The sequence below is a fragment of the Leopardus geoffroyi genome, chromosome C3 (assembly GCF_018350155.1).
Source record: "Leopardus geoffroyi isolate Oge1 chromosome C3, O.geoffroyi_Oge1_pat1.0, whole genome shotgun sequence".
Taxonomy (NCBI): Eukaryota; Metazoa; Chordata; class Mammalia; order Carnivora; family Felidae; genus Leopardus; species Leopardus geoffroyi.
In genome coordinates this window covers 118082085-118102907 of record NC_059338.1, presented here as the reverse complement: position 1 = coordinate 118102907, position 20823 = coordinate 118082085, and the positions used below count along the sequence as shown (strand labels likewise).

Here is a 20823-nt window from a genome sequence, read left to right as displayed (position 1 = left end):
CAGAAAGTTCTTTCAAGATATGCATACATACATATGCTGTATTCTCTATCTTTCCTTTATGAACACACATATATATGCATGGATATGAGATTATGTGTATATAGTTAGAAGTGTTTAATTGTGACATTACAGATAAATTTAAACAAAGATGAAACAAAGATGCTCTTATTTAATAGTGCCCAGAACTGTGATAACTGAATCACAGCTGTGGGACAGCCATCTTTGCTGCCAAGGAAGAAAGCATATCTCTAATAAAATGATTTGAGACAAAATCAATTTGTACAAGTGTGACTTTAGAAGGTATTTGGGAATGTCCCGGTACTGTCTCTCTATCCTCTCTCCCCATTAAAGCTGGTTTTTAGGAAATCCATAAATAATAAATCTACACATCAATATTCAAATGACTAAAACGTTTTACTGTTTCACAAGGTATTTTTTGTCAATAGTAGGAAAGAATGCAAATAATAATAACATTTACCAATCGTGATGGTAATTTCTGTAATTTGATCATTGACAACATAGCTGAATGCCCATTTTTGGACATCAGCACACGTCCTCATAAACCCTGGCAAGAACACAGGAGTCCCAAGCGCTGTTTCCTACTCTGGTTTCTACCACAGACTTTCTGTGAAGCCTGAGATGTCCACAACCAGATCCTCAGATTCCTCATCTAAAAAAGCACTGATCGAAATTATGGTTAAGGTCCTAACATGGAAAAAGAAGAATGGGGGGGAGGGGGGCGGCAAAGAGCAACAGCCTCAGCAGTTTGCTGTCACATCTCAGATAAAATTAGTTGGAGAAGTTTCTGGAACAAAAATTTCTTGAGAGCAATTACTGAAGATGTCCAAAATTTACTGTTTGAGCCCATCAGTAAGCCTCCTGACTTTGTGTTTTTCTCAGTCACACTAGTTCAAAATTCTGCCACATTTATGCTAATTCCTGTGCTCTGTTATACACAGTCATCTGTGAATGGTGACTCTTCTTACAGCTTTTCCATGGAAACTTTACTCATGATAATTGTCTCTACAACAGGTAACAACCGTATAACAGAAAACATACCTTAATCCTAACTTATTCAGAGAAATGGAGGGATAATGACAAAGACAAGAAAGGGGAAGAGAAACATAGGAAGATAACTGTGCATATGTGGGGGCGTGGGCAGTTGGAAATGCTGAAAGAAGGGGAAAATAGATTAAAGGGAGAGATAGAAAAGAAAAGAAGAATAAATCAAGTCAGCTATTTAAGACATCTATTGTTGAAGCTCTATCCAACACGCCTTCCCTTTTCTGAGGAAACTACTACTCCCCCACTCCAACTATAGGATTATAGCTGCCATCATGGTCCCACAAAGTATTTCTAGTACAAGAGTAGACAAATGATCCAAACTGGGCTAATGAGGAACTTTCTTTAGGGTTTTTCATAGCAGAGCTCATACTTTAGGGAAGTATATGCATATGGGCAGAGGGAAGATATTTTCTCCAAGAAAAGTGATAAAGAGAAACGGTTGCCAGGTGACAGGAAACCCATACAACATGGAAAAAGACAATCTGCAGCAAGAGAATGAAGCCAAACAACAAAGAGTAGCAAGTGTGAGGGTCAGACAGAAAATTCTGCAAAGGTCTCAGCTTTAAGATATTTGCAACTGTCCCAGGCTTGCTGGGTCAGCCCTTCCCTGCAATCTGTAAATTACGTTAGTATTTTCCATTAAACCTCCTTTATTGGGCAAGGTGGTTCAAACTGGCTTTCTGTTGCATGAAACCAGGGGTACTGAATAAAAGTCTTGAATAAAATGTCCAAATTCTATCACAAAATTAACCAGTCCATTCATTGTTTCATTCACAAAACAATTTTGTCCACTCACCACTGTGATATTCATGGAAATAACAGGACTACTAAGTCAGAGATGCAAAATTTAAGGAAACTTGCAAGGAAACTACAAGGAAATAAAACAAAAACCACATTAAAATTGAGGAAAAATAGAAAATATGGATACCAAATTTCAATATCTTGCCATTTTGGTCATGCTATGTCCTCACCATCAATTGTTAATTTAAAGATAATATACAAAGATTCCAGAGTTAATTATCCTGGATAAAATAACTAGGATTTTAAATATTTTTGAGGTTAATTGACAGTTGAAAACAAATAGGTATTTATTTCCTATTTCCTCAAGTCCGAATAAAGACAATGTGCCTGGTGTCATGATAATTGCTTAATACTGCTCTAGATGAACTAGTCAGTACAATTATCCAAAAGAATGAATCAGAGACAAAAACAGGAAGTAAAATTATCTTTAAGTATAAATAATACAACCTTGTGTCCAGACTATTCAAGAGGATATACAGAAGGATTATATGATACAGTATGATGATTTAACAAGGTATTTGGTAATTAATATATAAAAATCAACAGCTTTTCATTTCTGGGGGGAGGAAACATGAAGGTTTGTTGTATTTTTTAAATTCAAGTAGAGTTGACATAGTACTTTCAAGTGTACCCACAGTGATGAGACAATTACTGTATATACATTACAAAATGCTCACCAGAGTAAATGAGCATTTTTCTTTACATAAAATTGCCTGGTAAATAGAGTGGAAGTTCCCATTCTAATTTTTTTTAAGAGAGAGAGAGAGAGAGAAAGTGCATATGCATGTGCAGCAGAGGGGCAGAGAGAATCCAAGCAGGTTCCACCATCAGTGTGGAGCCTGAAGCAGGGCTTGATCCCACAACTCTGGGATCATGACCTGAGCAGAAATCAAGATTTGGCCACTTAACTGAGTCACCCAGGTACCCCGGAAGTTCCCATTCTAAATAGCAACAGAAAAGGAAAAACCTAACTCCAAATCTACAGAAAGCTGCAAAACACTACCGAGAGGGATAAGCCTGGTATTGTCCCGGGAAGATTTGAATACATCAGTGAAGAAAACCGTATCCAGGAACAGGTTGAATTACTTGTGAAAATTAGTATATGAAAAAGGCAGCTTTTAAATCAGTGAGGATGTCCTGGATTGAATTACCGATCCCAATCTTTCACTCTTCCACATCCTTGGGCTGGCCTCATCAGAGGCAACGTGTATATCCAAACCCCTTAACACTGGGGCTTGCTGTATAACCAATTTGCTTGGGTGAAAGAATGTGGTCAGAAGATACTGCGTGCTAGTTAAGAGGCATCAGCTGCGGCTGCTTGTCCTCCAATGCTTTTACCACCACCAAGGGAACATGTTCCACTTTTCCTCTGGTTCTAAGACCACATGCAATATATACAGCAGAGTCGCCCTAGCCTAGCTGTGTGAAACGAAGGTGTCCTGGACCACCCACAAATCCATCAGATAAAATCAAATTTGTCCTAAAGCATTGTTTTTTATAGTTATTAGTTCTCAACAACACCTAAGTGCTATGGAAGAAAGATGTATTACTCAATATACAGTGCCAAAGCACCTGTTAGCCAGTTTTGGAGAAAATGAATTATAATCCAATTTTTGTGTTTGCATCAAAGTCTTTTACTTAAAGATTTAAACAGGAAAAAAAAAAAAAAGGAAACAAAGGAGTGTTTTATTTAAGTTTTTTTAAATTTATTTTTGAGAGACAGCGCAATAAGGAGACAGGCAGAACAAGAGAGGGGGGCACAGAATCCAAAGCAGCCTCCAGGCTCTGAGCTGTCAGTGCAGAGTCTGACACGGGGCTCAAACCCATAAACCGTGAGATCATGTTTTGAGCCCAAGTAAGATGCTTAACTGACTGAGCAACCCAGATGTCCCCGAAGTGAGTGATTTTAAAAACACCTTTAAAATGCTGGATACTTCTTAAAGCAGGATACAAAACTAGAAGTCATAATATAAATGACTAATTAATCTGAAAAAATAAATTAGCAAAATCAAAATGTATCAACAAATTCGTATTATCACACAGGACAGAGAATGGGTCAACTTTCTTAACACATATAGAATTGTTATAAATCAGTAAGAAAGAGAAGACAAAATACAGCAAAATACAGAATGGTAGCAAATGGAAATCTTTGCAATAAAAAATATAAGTGGATTAAGGTGTTTTTTTAAATGCTAAATATTGATATTCATTTAAATTTGAATAAAATTAATTTTTCGCTCATCAGATTAGGAAAAAAAATCTTAGGTAATAGCAGGTGTGCATGGAATCAGCCATGCTCAAGCACTGTTGGAAACTATTAATTTGAGGTATCTTGGGGGTAGCAATTTGTCAGAATTTACCAAAATTATAAATAAATATATAGGCATTAATACAGCAATTACACTTCCAGAAATGTTATTTGTTAAATAAACTCACAAATGCTTAAGAAAACATATTGTTTTATTGTTTATAATATAAAAAACTTTGAAAATAACTTACTGGTCCAGTGATAATGCTGTAGTTAAATCAATACCACATAAGTTACAACTTACTATGTAAGCATGAAGTTGTTCATTATGTATGGATATGAAAAATTCTCCAAAGCATCTATTTATGTTAAAAATGTATAGAACATTTTTTTACATTTTATTTAATGTTTTTATTTATTTTTGAGAGAGACAGAGAGACAGAGAGACAGTGAGCGGGGGAGGGGAAGACAGAGAGAGGGAGACACAGAACTTGAAGCAGGCTCCAGGTTCTGAGTTTTCAGCACAGAACCGGACGTGGAGCTCGAACCGCGAGATCATGACCTGAGCCGAAGTCGGACACGCAACCAATTGGGCCACCCAGGAGCCCCAAAAGTGTATAGAACATTTTAAATAATGTGTATCCATTAAAAGGAAGAAAGGCAGGGGGGAAGGAAGTATGTGTGTGTCCATCTACAGAATTTCTGGAAGTTATTCAAGTAACAAGAAGAAAAAAAAATGAGAATGTTAGTTTTTAAATGAATGGAACCTGCAGCCCTTAGGTAGATAGCTATCCTCAACCAAAGACTTTGTAAGTCTTGAATTCCTCGTATGATGTTATACTAGAAGACTAATTTTTCCTGGTAGATGCAAAAGTGAATAATGGACTGTTTAATATTCAGAAGGCTACATTTTCTCTCCTAAGGAAGATGTAATCCAGACAGACAATACATGTATCAATGAAGGACTGAAGAAAGTCTTCTTTTTCCTGTTTTTATCCTGCCAATTTCCAATGTGTAGGTGTTCAGCAAGAGAAAATCCATCAAATTTTAACATCTCTTGAGTCAATTCTTCATGGGTCTTCAATATTGTACTTGTTAGAACAATAAACATGGTCTAATTTTAATGTAAGTTAGAAATTCAAATTATTATGTGATTGTTCACTCTCAGGGTTTTACATGCTAATGGATGCAAAAGTTGACAACATATCAACATTTTTCTCATTCATGTAGCTAAAAGAGGGATTGAGATGATTTAAGATGTCCAGGGAAATACAAGTAAAATTGTTTTTGCTCTTTCCTAGAAACTGTCTTGGGAAAGTTGCCATTTATTAATAGTAATAACTACAACTGAAGTTACTGTAGTAGAACAAGGTTATTTTCCTTTATATTTATTTCCCTAGCTGTTTTGATACATACCTCTGAAAAAAAGTGACCATTTTTTCTTAATGTCAAGCCAATAGACATTTACATAAATGTTACATCAGTAAAGGAAGACAGAAAACATTTATTTACATCAGATATACTAACGTAACATAATGGGGATGACTAGAAAAAAATCTAGAAGTCCCAGCTCCTTACCAGTTAACAACTGATCATTAAGATAGACATACCTTTGATTATTAGAAGCTAAATATTTTTAATAAAGTAACTGAAACAAATTTATAAGGTATAAGTGTTATATTTTCAGCCAGTAAGGGCTAAACGAGTTAAGGCAAAAAACAACTATTGAAATGAGTCAAAAAATATCAGTTAAACTAGAAACTAACACCTATGAAAGGGGATGATATTCATTCATTCCTTCAGCACGTATCTCCTGAGCTTCATACTTTCTGTAGGGCAGTGTTAGGCGCATAAAACATAGTGGTAACCATAGGAGATATACTGTCTCATCATAAAGTCATAATTTACTTTGAGACTCAGATATGAATCTATTACACAGAAACCTTGTACAACAGGATTGGTTTTTTTTTTTTTTTTTTTTTTTGCGTTTAACATATCAAATTTAACCATATGCTCCAGGGAAACAGAAAAATTATTTAATTCAAATCCCCTCAAAATTTCTCTTCTGGTAAATATAAGTTTGGCCCACATGGTTTCAGAGACAGGAAGACCAAAACTCAAAGGCACAGAGAAACAAAAGAAGTTGATACTTGGCTTCTGAGTGTCCATGTGCCAAGTCTTAGCAATTAACAAGCTATTTAATGGATTTTCAACAATAATTTTAAAGTGAGCCTTCTGTCTTACATACGTACATCAGTATGCAACTTTGAAATAAGACAAAAAACTCTGTGATTATAATTATGAAAGATACTTTGAAGAATAAGTAGTAGAAAAGGTTATTTTTTTTTATTTTTAAATTTTTTTTTCAACGTTTATTTATTTTTTTTGGGAGAGAGACAGAGCATGAACGGGGGAGGGGCAGAGAGAGAGGGAGACACAGAATCGGAAACAGGCTCCAGGCTCTGAGCCATCAGCCCAGAGCCTGACGCGGGGCTCGAACTCACGGGCCGCGAGATCGTGACCTGGCTGAAGTCGGACGTTTAACCGACTGTGCCACCCAGGCGCCCCTAGAAAAGGTTATTTTAATGCAAAATGGGCTCTTTTTCTGGTGGGGGTGCAGATGGGAATTAGGGAAGGCTAGGTATCAAAGGATAAGAACAGGGGTAGGAAAGAAATGAAAGACTTAAGCATTTTAATGAAAACTTAAGGTATATGGATCTTGGTTAGACCCAGGAAGAAACAGAGAAAACAGAACAGCTACTTAACAATGATTCTCAAAGTTTGATCCAGGAACCTCTGGGGGTCCTAAACCTCTTACAGGAGTCTGCGAGGGCAAAATTATTTTAATATGAGGTCATTTATCTTTTCACTGTCATTTATTTGCAATTGACACTGCAGTGGACCAGAGGCTACATGATTTACAGCATCGTAAGTGTAAATACAGATATGAATGTGAAAATCCAGCTGTCTTTTGTTAAGCCAGATAATACAGGTCTTGGCAAAATGTAAAACAATGTCTTTTTTTTACTATTGTTTTTTTTGTAAAATTCATTTTTCAGAAAACTTTCTGTTTACCACTTATTTTAATAATTTGATTACAGTGTGCCTTGCTTTAGTTTTCTTTGTGGTTTTGTGTGTGTGTGTGTGCGCGCGCACTTGGGATTCACTGAGACTCTTTGATCCATGAATTTATATATGTTCCATAATATAAGGGAAAGCTTTAGTCATTATATCTCCAAATAGTCTTTCTGCCCCCTCCCTGTTCAAGGACTCAAATTACACATATATTAGGCCACCTGAAATTGTCCTCTTTATCCTATGTGCCACTCACTTCATAAATTTTCTTTCCTCCCTATGTTTCACTCTGGATAACTTGTAATGCTGACTTTAAGCTCACTTTTGTTTTTCAGTAATGTCAAATCTGCTATAAATTTCAAGTGTATCTTTAATGTCACATATTATAGTTTCAATCTCTACAAATTCAATTTGAGTCTTTTTTAATATCTTCCATGTCTCAAGTTTTTGAACAAAGAATACAGTGGTAATAACGGTTTTAATAATCTTATCTGCTAATTCCAACATCTGTGTCACTTTTGGATCACTTTAGATAGATGCTTCTCCTCATTATGCGTGGTGTTTTTCTGCTTCTTTGCATGCTTGGTAATTTTTTTTTTTTCAATTGAATACCAGACATTGTGAATTTTAAACTGCTGGGTGCTGCATATTTTTGTATTCCTGTATATCTTATTGAGCTTTGTTGTGGGAAGCAATTAAGTCACTTAGAAACAGTTCGATCCTTTCAGGTCTTGCTTTTAAGACTTTTTACACAGAACTAGAGCAGTATTCAGTCCAGGACTTTGCTCCCGCTATCAGGGCAGGATGGTTGTGAGTAATCTGCCCATTGTCCTATAAATGATGAGGTTTTCAAGTGTGGCTGATGGCAATGGGCACTATTCCCAGCCCCGTGTGAGCACCAAACATCATCCCCTCTGATTCCCTTAGGTTATTTCTTTCCCTGACCCCTAGTTGTTACTTCACAGGAATGAGCAGAGAGAATAATTCTCAACTAAATATTCAAGGGAACTCTCTGCAGACCTCCAGTGTGTTTGCTCTGTGTAGTTCTCTCCTCTCTGGGATTCTAACCTGTGCATTCTTACCACCTTGGTCTCATCATACCCCCAGCCGCATCTCCTTAACACAGACAGTCTGCCTGATTAACCTAGGTTCTGCCTTCCCTGTACTATTGCCTGGAAGCTCTCTCAAGTCGACAAAATGAGACACTTATAGGGTTCACTTTGTTTCCCATTTCTCAGGGACGACTGTCCTTCATTATCTGATGTCGAGAGACTTGAAAGCCATTTTTTCATAGATTTTGGTTATTTCGTAAGGTAGGCTAAATCAAGAGCCTATTATTTATCTTGCCCCATTATCCTTTACTTCTTTAATCTTACAACAAGCCATGAATTGGGTATTATTATCTCTACTTTACACATGAAGAAATTGGGGCACATGGTCAATAACCTGGCTCACTCAAGTTCACTGTGCTTGTAGAGATTCAGCTAAGATTTTCTACTCATTTCTTCAAAAGTTCTTGCACATAGCCATTATAAGGCTCTAAGGGAGGTGAGAGATAGTTGAATGAATGTTTAACACTGAGAAATTTTATAAAATCAGCTAACCGGGTTGCAAATGGGTTCGGAAACAGTTCTCCTTGAAAGGCTAATCAATGAACTAAGTGAGCCCTGAAACCTATACACAGCAATGAGAGTAAGAACTGAAGATGTTTTTTCAGTCTTTCATCAACCACCAATTTGTAAGTTTCCATTCCCTCCACAACAAAGACAATGATCAGATATCAAGTCTATTCTCAAACAGTGAGGAGGCACTCACTAACTTCTGAAGCACCCAATCTATCTCCAGATTTACCTATCTCTGAGAAAGGTTTCATTTATATTACAACTAACTATATTAGAAATAATAAAATAAATTGGTTTCCTTATAGCTTCTACTCAACTGATGCAACATATAAAAATAACAAAGTCCAAAACTCCTAGAACATGCCATTCAGTAGCTGTTTACATACACATCCTTCTCCTGCAGGAAAATAGAACACAGACCTGACATAGGCTTTCCTTTACATTTTCTACAATGTTCTATTCTTTTCATCTTGGAATACAATCAAATCTTCCTAAAACTTTTGAAAATCACATTTAACGTTAACTGCAACATGGCAAATAGTTAAGGAAGGAAATATGATTACTTTTATATGTAATTTAAGGTTATGCCACACTTATTTTTTATTTTTATTTTCTTTAGAGAGAAAGCGCTCCACCAGGGAAGAGGGGCGGAAGAAAGAGAGAAAGAGAGAATGAGAAACTTAACCAGGCTCCACACACAACACAGAGCCCAATGCAGGGCTTGATCCCATAACCCTGGGATCATGACCTGAGCCAAAATCAAGAATCGGATGCTCAACTGAGTGAACCACCCAGGGGCCCCAAGATTATGCCACATTTAATATTGTTTGTAAGTAAACATAGGTCACCAACTTTCTAATGAGTTAAAATTCATAAAGAGCATTCAATAGTAAAACCACTGAGCACCAATATACTGAATCTTGAATCAACAAATCAAATCAACAGCAACCTATTCAGTTTTCACTCTAGGCAAGATTCTGCCTAGGGTAGACCTAGCACTTTCATTATGTATTGATTATCTCTTTTGAGTAGGAAATACAAAAGATGTGAACAATGGAACTGGACCATACTGTCTTCTTGGGAAATTGGAAATTAATATTTGCCTATACATATCTACTTAGTTGAGAGGCTGGGCTCCTGCAGCCAGATTGCCTACTTTGATTCTGGGCTACTCCAGGAGATTCAGAGCTACCTGGCCTTGGCAAGTTCCTCAACATCTTGGTGTCTCAGATTTCTCATTTGTGAAAGAGAAATGACAGTGTTAACTCACAAGATTGTAATGAAATTTAAATGAGTTAATATATATGAAGCACTTAGAACACAATCAGGCGCTCAGCAAATCTTCAGCCAGTGCTAACATTTTTTATCATTAAAATCAGGTATTCAATAAAATCAACTCTATGTATATTTGTTTTATTGGTTATTTGGACCTCGTCTAATTAGAATATAATGCCAGCACATAATTGTTTCTAAACTCCGGACATGGGTGGGGATGAAGACACTGAGATATACACCCTATTATTGAAGAAGATTGCTTGACATTTTCTCAATGTTGTCATTACAAAACCTGTGCTATAGGCAAACAGTAAAGATCACAAATCAGCTTTATGAATGGTCAAAATAAGGCAAAGACTGGTTAAGTAATTTGCTTGAGTCACCCATGGAACAATTTCACTCAATCCACACGCAGGAGCAAATAAGTAAGTTATATGAGTAGAGCTCTTAATAATATTAAAACACCCAGGGGTGCCTGGGTGGCTCAGTCAGTTGAGCCTCTGACTTTGGCTCAGGTCATGATCTCACAGTTCATGGGTTTGAGCCCCGTGTCGGGTTCTGTGCTGACAGCTCGCAGCCTGGAGACTGCTTCAGATTCTGTGTCTTCCTCTCTCTCTCTCTCCCCCTCCCCTGCTCATACTCTGTCAATCTCTCTTTCAAAATATAAATAAAAATTTTTAAAAATCTTAATATTAAAACATAAAAAATCCAAAAATGTTTTATCGGTAACTGGGAGGAAGTTTTCGTAATTTGTTCTCAATTTCATGCAAATCATGGAATATATATTTGACTCTGGAAGATATTTGAATCTGTTCTTCCTTATTCACAATGAAAGAGGGGTGCAAATGTGGCTTTCCATGAAATTTTACCCAATTTTCAAGCCTGGTGTCCTGCAATAAAACTAAAATATAGGGGCACCTGGGTGGCTCAGTGGGTTAAGCGTCCAACTTCAGCTCAGGTCATGATATCATGGTTCGTGAGTTCCAGCCCTGCACTGGGCTCTGTGCTGACAGCTCAGAGCCTGCAGCCTTCTTCAGATTCTGTGTCTCCCCCTCTCCCTGCCCCTCCCCCACTTGCATTCTGTTTGTCTCTCTCAAAAATAAACATTAAAAAAATGGGGCGCCTGGGTGACTCAGTCTGTTGAGCCTCCAACTTTGCCTCAGGTCATGGTCTCGTGGTTCATGAGTTCCAGCCCTGCACTGGGCTCTGTGCTGATGGCTCAGAGCCTGGAGCCTGCTTCAGGTTCTGTGTCTCCCTCTCTCTCTGCCCCTCCCCTGCTCATGCTCTGTCTCTCTCTCTCTCAAAATAAATAAACATTACAAATTTTTTTTTTAAATTAAAATATGAAGTCCCTCAAGACGCTAAACTAGAAGAAACAAGTAGGACCAAGAGGAGTGACTGCCTAGCACTTGTGTAAAGAGGGGATGAATGCACAGCCATTAAAAACCCCAAACAAATTCAAGTATCTAATCACTATAAACAATGACAAACTATTAACACATGGTAGAGTTCAACTGTGAAAGTTCCCATGGAAAAAATGCCTCCACTGACACCACTCAGAGTTTGACTCTGCATCAGCCTCTGCAGAGGCTCATGCCTGCATTCCACTGACATCACCTCAGGTGCGTGCAATTTGGGGACATGAAATAAAGTTTATAAAAGTATCCAGCTTCCCTTAAAAAGGGCAGTTTATTTCCCCTTAACTTAAGCATGACTAAAACAAATACTGCAAAATTCCATTCCAGTGAGTAGTTTATTTGGTCATTTCAATACATCACTCTAAGGACTATTTCTCCTGAGACTATCTGTGAGGCCATGGCTTACTTCATTTATCTAGGTTTCATGTAACTGACCAGATTAAAAAACTTTTTAAAAATCTGAATGATACTTGTGAGGAAATTATAATATCTTAATTAAAGGGTGCTTTGCCCCATACATTAGTGACTGCCTCCATCCACCAAAGGTCGTATTATAATCTGCTCAACTGAAAACACATCTGAGGTCCCTATTTAAAGAGAAAACAGCTTCACACTTTCGTGGCTCATTTCATACATAATTTAAAAAAGAATAATAGGTAGGGGTGACTGGGTGGCTCAGTGAGTTAAGCATCCGACTTTGGCTCAGGTCATGATCTCAAGGTCCATGAGTTTGAGCCCCATGTTGGGCTCTGTGCTGACAGCTGGGAGCCTGGAGCCTGTTTCGGATTCTGTGTCTCCCTCTCTTTCTGCCCCTCCTCTGCTCGCACTTGGTCTCTCTCTCTCTCTCAAAAATAAATAAACATTAAAATTTTTAATAAAAATAAAATAAAAAATAATTTAAAAATAATGGGTAAAACCTCTATTTTTAAATCCATTTCCATGGAAAAACAAGTATTCAACAAGGCCCCATGGTAAACATTAACAAATAAGATAACTTTAGTCTCACAAGCTTTTAAAATTGGATTTTTGCTACATATAACCAAAAAGGCACGATCAAATTAAATTTACCCCACCTCTCACCTGTAAGACTAGAATTATTTCACTAGTCATTTTAGTTAAAATGAAAATACCAAAAGCACCTGCAGTCACTATAATGCATAGTTTCTGATCTAGTCTACACCTAAAAGCAAGGGACATATAGAGCAGTCCTGCATTATAACATTCATTGTCATGCTGTCATGCCCAAAACTCCTGGCCTCCCAGAAAAGTGCTAATTTCCTTCTTAGTTCATCAAATACGTAATCATTGGTGCCAAGAGGCTCTCAATATAGCTACCTCACATCTTAAATAATAAGCCATGTGTTCATTGATTTCTTGCAACTTTCTCTGATTGGCTATGATTCATTTGAAGGCATGTGACTGTACCTAGTGTCCGTGATTTTAAACCAAATTCTTCTACTCCATTGGAGTCTTTAAGCAGCTCAATAGCTCCCTCTAGCCTCCTTTTCTATACTACACCCACAGATCACATTTAATCAAAGGTCAGGGGGCCACAGTGGGATTTTTCTTATTCTGTTGGCTAAACTTCTGTTAAGAGGCTCATCAAGATATTCCACTAATCCAAACCCAAGGATGCACGATGCCAAACGACTGTGGTGAAACACTAAGACAAAAAATATCCACTCAGAGTGCTAAATGACAGGAAGCAACAATCAAATATGGTTTTATGAACCTCAAAATCTATAAATAAATTTCCCATGAAAAAGAAAAAGAAAGCAAATGAAAAATTGGTATCACACACACTATTACTTAGTATTTCATCCTTTTAGCGTGGAATATTTTTGCTGTTCACATAAGCTGTATATTTTATAAAACAAATGGAATCTGATTTTCCACATTCAAAATCAAAAGTATTATGAAGAATAAAAATAACCCTCCAAGAGCCATGTGCCAAAATTATTTTCCACAAAGGGTAGAAAGGATATATGGTATAAGACTTCATTTCACTACAAAATATGTGTATATTTTTTATAGATAATAGATTTGAAATATGAGACCCTCTCCCCCCTCAAAAACCAAATCTTTATCTTATTTCAAATTGCCTTTTTAAGACTGAAGTGCCAACTTACAGATGATACATATTTTTCGAAATAACATCAAGCCACGTTTTTAATATTAAAATTTTGAAGTATGCTACCTTGGCCAAAAATTGATTTTGAAATTACATATAATTTGCTACTGCTGCCAGTGTTTTTATTACTCAGCAGAAGGCTAGGATTATTTTCAAAATGGAACACCCTGTGTCACTACAGATGATAACAAATGTTAGAATTAAGTTGCACATTCTGCATGTTTTCATGATCTCTACTTCAGGAAAAAAAAAATCTGAATACTACCTTTGGGATCTAATTGCCCCCAAATTTACACAGTAAATATGTACAATTTTCCTCCTTTGTCTATATAAATTAAAGCTTGGAGGCTAAACACAGTAGGATTTCAAAACTCATGGAAATGTCTTTAGTGATAGTTTAGTTCAACTTTTGTATTTGCAGATGATGGCGTTAAAGAAATGACTTGTCCAAGATCAAAGCTGTGTTAGTACAAGAACCAAAGTTAAAGCAGACATCCCTTGACCTCTGTCCTAGGGCTTCATTACATTGCCAGCTACCTTCTATTCCCAGTGTTAGAAGGGCAAGATTGTTGCTTTTTAAAAAAATGTCTTTGTCGTTATAGAAACCATTTTTTTAAGTGTTTATTTATGTTTGAGAGAGAACACAAGTGGGGGAGGGACAGAGAAAGGGAAATAGGATCTGAAGTAGGCTCCAGCTGACAGCAAAGCCTGAGGCCATGGGGTGTGAACTCATGAACCAGTGAGATCATGACCTGAGGCGAAGTAGTACCCTTATCCGACTAAGCCACTCAGGCACCCCAAAAATACTTTAGTATCTTTTTCTGGCCCTTTAATAGTTTTTTTCTTCCCCCCCCCCTCCTCTATTAAAAAAAAAAAAAAGACTTTTATGTTCTGGATTTGGGGTATAACAAAAACCTGGCCTAAGTTATATATTGAATCCCACCTACTGCAGATAGGAAGCACACCGGCCTTCAGCCAATTAAAATAAACAGGCCCACTGAATCATAAGGCCTATTTATTTTCCATGGTATTAGAAAAGATGAACAGATTTCTGTAAACTTAGTTTTATAAAAGAAGGTGTGAGCTGAACTTGACATTCTATGATAGTAACAGATGACAAGACAAAATGTGCAAATCATATTCCTGAACTAAACTGTCTAAGAAAAACCCACGGGAAGAAAATGTACTGATGTTAGTGGTTGATATTCAGTATATTATACTTTTTAAAAATGAAAAAGGTATTAAAATAAAATTTTCGTGGACCAACTAATATGTCTTAACCGGACAGACTTTTATGTAATTAGATGCTACCACAACAATTTACCCTTGAATCAGCATCCTTTTTTTTTTTTTTACTACTCATAATGATATCTGAAAAGTATTAAGTGTTCCACCATGTGAAGGCATGTTCCCATCTATCCATCAGATCTAATATGATCTACATATATTCATTTAATCATCAAAACAACTCTATGAGGCAGGTACTATTAGTATCCCCATTTTACAGATATGTACAGTGAGGCTCGGAGATTAATGAATTAGTCCATTATTAACTTAATAATTAACTTATTATTAAGTAAAAGAGACGGGATTACAATCTAGCAATCTGGTGCCAGGGTATGTGATCTTAATCATTATACTACTCCAAAATAAAGAACAACTTCATGGCTATAATTATACTCACAGATATTTAAAATAAATTGTGACAGAAAGTAACATAAAAAATGAGTTTCCCAATTTGAATATACATGCTGAAGGGTCAGAAAGTTCCTGAAGGAGCTAAAGAAATCTTTTTTCTTTTAACCTTGAACAAATTTAACTAATTCATTCAAATGTCCCATGGCTTTTTTCTTTTGGGGGGGGGGGGGGCTTGAAATAATTCCAAATGGTCATTTACCAAATATTCTGAACAGGTACACTTGGAGTGGTTGGGATAGGTCAGGCAGTGAAATACATTTACATAAAATAATTGATTAATCCAACTTCAGAGAAAAGAATTATACCACTGAACAAGTACATTAAAATTTTATGTTCATAACCTGAAATAGCATGAATAAGAAAAAGTAAAAACTTTAAATCTGCCACTTTTAACTTGACTCCAGAGATTTAAAAAGCTGTTATTGAACCCAACTCTATCCTTACTTGATGGCAAAGAAGATACTGAAAGAGGAAACCCAAGTGTATAGAGAACGATGGACTTGGAAAGTTGTTCTCTGTGGACTTCTCAGGGGAATAGTAAGAGACATCCTACCTGGCTAGCACACACTCATCTGTAAGGGTTCAGTGAATAACCCTAGATCTGGGGAACTTGACCAGATAACTCTGAACAGAGAAAAGCATAAGGTAGGACACACAGGAGAAGCTGTCTTCTGGTCTCCTGGTCATAGTTTTTGGTCCTTATGAGCATTCTGAACAGCCAGCATTCCTACTTTGTCTTGGAAAGCTTGAATCTTGCAATAGATAAAAAAACCTTTATGAATCAGTCACACAGCCCCTGTTCTTGCCCAGTCAAAAATGCTACAGGGGGAATTATGGGATGTAATCAGAACAGTCTCTTATTCAAGGGGGCTGACCAGATCACAGCATGAGCATATCACCTTCCATGAGGAAATGAAATAATGCACATTGATTAAACAAGTAGAATGCAAGATATATGAAAAAAGTAACCCCAATATATGACATTTTAAAATCTATAAAATATATCTTTAATCTCTGAAATGCCTCATCACCAATTACTGCCAAGTTTAGATGTAGTACAGAGCTACTCCAAGTAAATTCTGACCTTTCAAGTAGATTCAGATAAACCTGATAAAGGTGAATAAATACTAAATCAGTTAAAGAAACATACTGTAGTAAGAATGTAGGAAATGGTTACACTCATGATTCACAGTACTCGCCATAAAATATCTTATTTAAAAAATATAGAATCTCTCTTCTTTCATTAATTAGGACAATAAGATCAATTTTTGTTTTATATTTGCCACAAGAAAGTAATCAACTTCTTATGCTTTGATATGTGCATCTTTCAGAGTATCACATCTTTATTTTACCACTCAATTGGCTTAAAATAATTTTCCGCATTAGAAATGTGTGTGAATGTTTTAAAAACAATAAACAATATGTTGCTAATATATTTAACATTTGACAAAGTTGATGATGAAAATTACTCTCGTGAACTATATACTATCTCAAATTTCATAACAAAAATGCTTGCAGAGTACAAAAAATCCCACAAAAGTTAAAAAATAAAGAGCCTCAGGATCATGATATTACCCATAAGAACATTATTTTAGAGACAATGTGATTTTGTAGAGCACAGAGTTTCAATCCTAATTCTTTGTTAACAGTGTAGCTTCATGTGACCAATGAACACCTCTGACTGAGACTGCTGTCCAATGATTGGAGTCTTTGATTTTTAGTTAACATTAGCAATATACTTCTTTTGAATTGCGGTAATGACTTACACACTGAAAGGCCCACAACCCCCAAAATGGGTCCAACAGTGTACAAAAATCTTTAAGCAAATAAACACTGAAAATTTGGCATAAAAAAAAAAAAAAAAAAAAAACTGTTCTACCCAAAATATATAAGGAGACGAATGAATTGAATCTCTTCCATACACTACTTCTGGTAGTGTCTGACCCTTTCTTAGCTATTGAGATGTTCCTTTCTGCTTCTTAAAAACAAAAACAAATAAACAAAATACAGTCTTTCTATGTCACAGGCTTCCACCAGCATATTAAGAAATATCTCCTGCTCTGATCACTGAACATCCCAAATGCTTATAATCTTACAAATAAGCAGGAAATAGTTAACATGAATATTTCTACTCAGTCCCCACACCTCCAGGGGAAAATATGTTTTTAAACCTTAAAGTATAGGGATAAAAAGTACAGTGTTCCCATCAATTGTGAAGTTCAGTGAGGAATAAAGCATTGTAATTTCAGCTGTCAGCATAAAAAGCATCTCTCAGAAGCTTCGTTCCAACTATAATAACTTGGTGTGCTTGCTAGAAAAAAAAATTTACGATCATATGAGCTTCATGCATGATTGATACCATTACTGTTTATTTTAAGACTGTCCTTGAGAATCAATCAAATAAAGCATTTCCAGTGTTTGTTTTGCAACCAAGAATGAAGAACACAATCAGTGCTTTTCTAGAGAAGATGTGACTGACTCTTCTCCCTATTAGAGCTTCCACCAAAAAGAAATATCTAATAAAGGTGAATCAGGCAGAAATTCATGTCAGAAAATATCCTGTCTTCCCATGTTCTTTACAGTATGTGGAAATAACCAGCAGCTACTCTTATGATTAAAAAAGAAAAATAATGGCTATCATTACGCATATGGAAGTATATAAACCCAACTAAGAATATGCTCAGTGCTTAAAAAACTACCTGGAAATAATACAAACTATGAAGCATAATCTAATCTAATTTTCATTAGAAAATTTCCTATGTATCAAATAAGGCTTTTAAAGTCTCAGATGGCACCAGCCTCTTATCATTCATAAATATTTGCATAGTGTAATAAGCAAGGATGAAATAACTTAAATACTCTAAAAATGGGGGAAATAACTCTTTTTCCATGAACCATTTTTCACATATATCTCGAAGAAAAGATCACGAAAAATTAAAATGAAATATTTTTTTAGTAAAATTAACTTTTCTTGCATAATATCTGATTGAACTGCCTAAGGGATTCAAACTATAAAGAAATACAATAGAATTTATGCGTAGCCTCAAAAAGGAAACCTAATAACCACCCAAACACTGATGGTATCCCAACAATGTCTGAAAGCAAATCTAAGACTTTGCCAAAGCAAGTAGCCATCAATCCAGACTCTCCCTTCTACTCCACAGTGAGCAAAATAAAACCAAGCACTTACTTTCGCCCACCTCCCCCAAGCCCCACCTTACCACCATCACCACCAAACTGAAGCAATGCACCCTTCTGTTTATAACATACATAAGAGCTTGCCACTTTCATTCCTTCAGTCTATGAACTAATTACTCCCTCATTTCAACATTAAATTATCTCTTGATTTCAGTGTTACATAGAAAAATCGACCTGTGCCATATAATTCTAAAAGTTCAAATTTGCAATCGAGAGAAAGTCTGGACTTTCAACCCCTTTGCATCTCTCTTTTTATTCAGAAAAACAAAGTTGTATTTTTCAAAAGGTTAAACAGTTTTGGTTTTCAAACTGGGGTTTCTGTGTAATATAATCATACATAACATCTGTAAACTTCTTCAACTCTTGATAATGGTTCTTACTTTTCCAAATACTTTCTCTACCCACCATGACTTATTACATGGAGTCCTAGGAACAGTTTGTATAAACACAGGGTTATATTCAGAATATGGCCTCACACATGGCATTTATTATGCACACTTTGTATATAAATCTGTTACACGAAACATGTTCAAATGCTGTGCAACAGGTCCTGCTATTGTGTAAACACACCCTCCCAACAAAATGACAGTAAGCTTTAAAGAATCAACAATATTTTAAAAATCACATTATTCTTCAGAGACTTAATCGTAATTCTTTTGAGATGTCAGAAGACAGAAGACCTAATCAAAAGGAATCTATTTTACTAAAACCTTCTTCCTGTCTTTGTATTCCACCGTGTATGTTATAAACTGGAGTTAGAGCCCAGGCGTATACACATTTCCATTGATTTACTGCACATTACTGGCTTTAGTGCTGAGTTGATGACAGGAAGAGTACTTTGGCAGAGGTCTGACAAGTCCTTATCCTCAAGTTCCCTTCTGCTTTATGTCTGTCTGTTCCCAAAGCTATCAAAGTAAAGCAAATGACAGACTAAAACCTCTCGGTTTTGCCATGAGAGTGTGAAATCAAATTAAAAACACACCTCAGAACTATTACATTGGGCCACGTTTATTTTCAATTGGCGGGGGGAGGGGAAGAGAAGACACTTTAAAAGAGATGGATTTCACGTCCTCTGTGTAGCCAGATCTAGTTACAGTGTATTGAGTTATGTCTAAATGAGAAAAAGACTCTGTCTAGTCAAGTGTTTTATCACAAAGTAATGTTATTAAACATATCAAGTATTCCCACGCTCTCCTCCAGATTCTTTGATTTTAACCTCCTTTGTTAGGCACAGAACACGGGGAGAAAGATTTCAGGAACAATACCAAGACAGCACATGATGCCAAGCAATGAATTCTGTATTTCCTGGACAGTTTTTTCCTCACAAACTCAAACTGCTTTACACGTTTGCTATATGTAGGACTTCGCCTTTTCCCTGGGTGACAAGCATGGACCGGCTACAAATGTATCTCCGAGCGCGCAGCATCGTGCTTTGTGCTGCTGGGGATAACGGATTCTCAGTCTCGCGCGCATCCATCACCTAAGACACAGGGAAACTCAACCAGGGTCTCGGCGGCTACAAGGGAAACAATGTGTTGAGACCTTGGCTGCTCGGAGCTACCAGGATCCCAGGAGTGAACAAAATGTTTCAGGGAGCAGCTCAGGCAAGGGGGAAGGAAGAAGGCTCTCATACTCTTACCTCCACATTGAAATACTGCTCCGTTCCGCAGACGGTAGCACATAAAATCCAAAGCAAGGTTTGCAAGAAAAATACCCCCGAATGATGCACGAAATCCAACCGTCTTCCAGTGCTGAATGTGAGTAAGATCATAGTGAACTGTGCTTCAGTGGATGGACGAGCTCCCCTTCGTTTTCTCCCTCTCTCCCTCTCCCTCCCTCCCTGGTCTCCTTTCAAAAAAAAGTCCTCCGGGTGGGTAAGGAGCTTGCAGGTTCACCCACAGCCCGGCAAGGGGAGGAGACTGAGGGCCCAGCACACGGCAGCCCCCGAGAAGCAGCGGCGGAGGCAGGGTCAGCAGCTGCCTGCATTCACCATCCTCGGGGGCCCGTCACCGGGAACGTGGCGCCCAAGTTCACCGGCGGTTCCGGCTCAAAGCGCCGAGTCGCAGCCGCAGCAGCAGCCGCCGCCGCCGCTGCCGCCGCCGCCGCCGCCTCCTCCAGCCCGTGCGTCCTCCTCCTCCTCCTCCACCTCCTCCACCGCCCACTCCGCCGCTGCCGCCTCCTGCTTCTGCGGGAAGGGCCTCCGCCGCTCCGCGCTTCTCGCCTCTGCTTCTCCTTCCCTCCTCTCCTCGCTCCCCTCCAGAATGTTCATCCGTAATCTACATAACTCCTCCT

At 37.3% G+C, this 20823-nt stretch overlaps 1 protein-coding gene across 4 annotated transcripts in view; it reads right to left on the bottom strand.

Annotated features, from left to right (window-relative positions):
- MMP16 (matrix metallopeptidase 16) overlaps positions 1-20822 on the bottom strand; it is a 313070-nt gene extending 292248 nt beyond the window's left edge. For all 4 annotated transcript variants that reach the window (XM_045454527.1, XM_045454528.1, XM_045454526.1 and 1 more), the window contains exon 1: positions 20171-20822. In XM_045454527.1, the coding sequence (XP_045310483.1) occupies positions 20171-20302 (132 nt within the window). In that variant the 5' untranslated portion in view covers positions 20303-20822. The remainder of the gene's footprint in view (positions 1-20170) is intronic.
- Between the last annotated feature and the right edge of the window lies 1 nt (position 20823).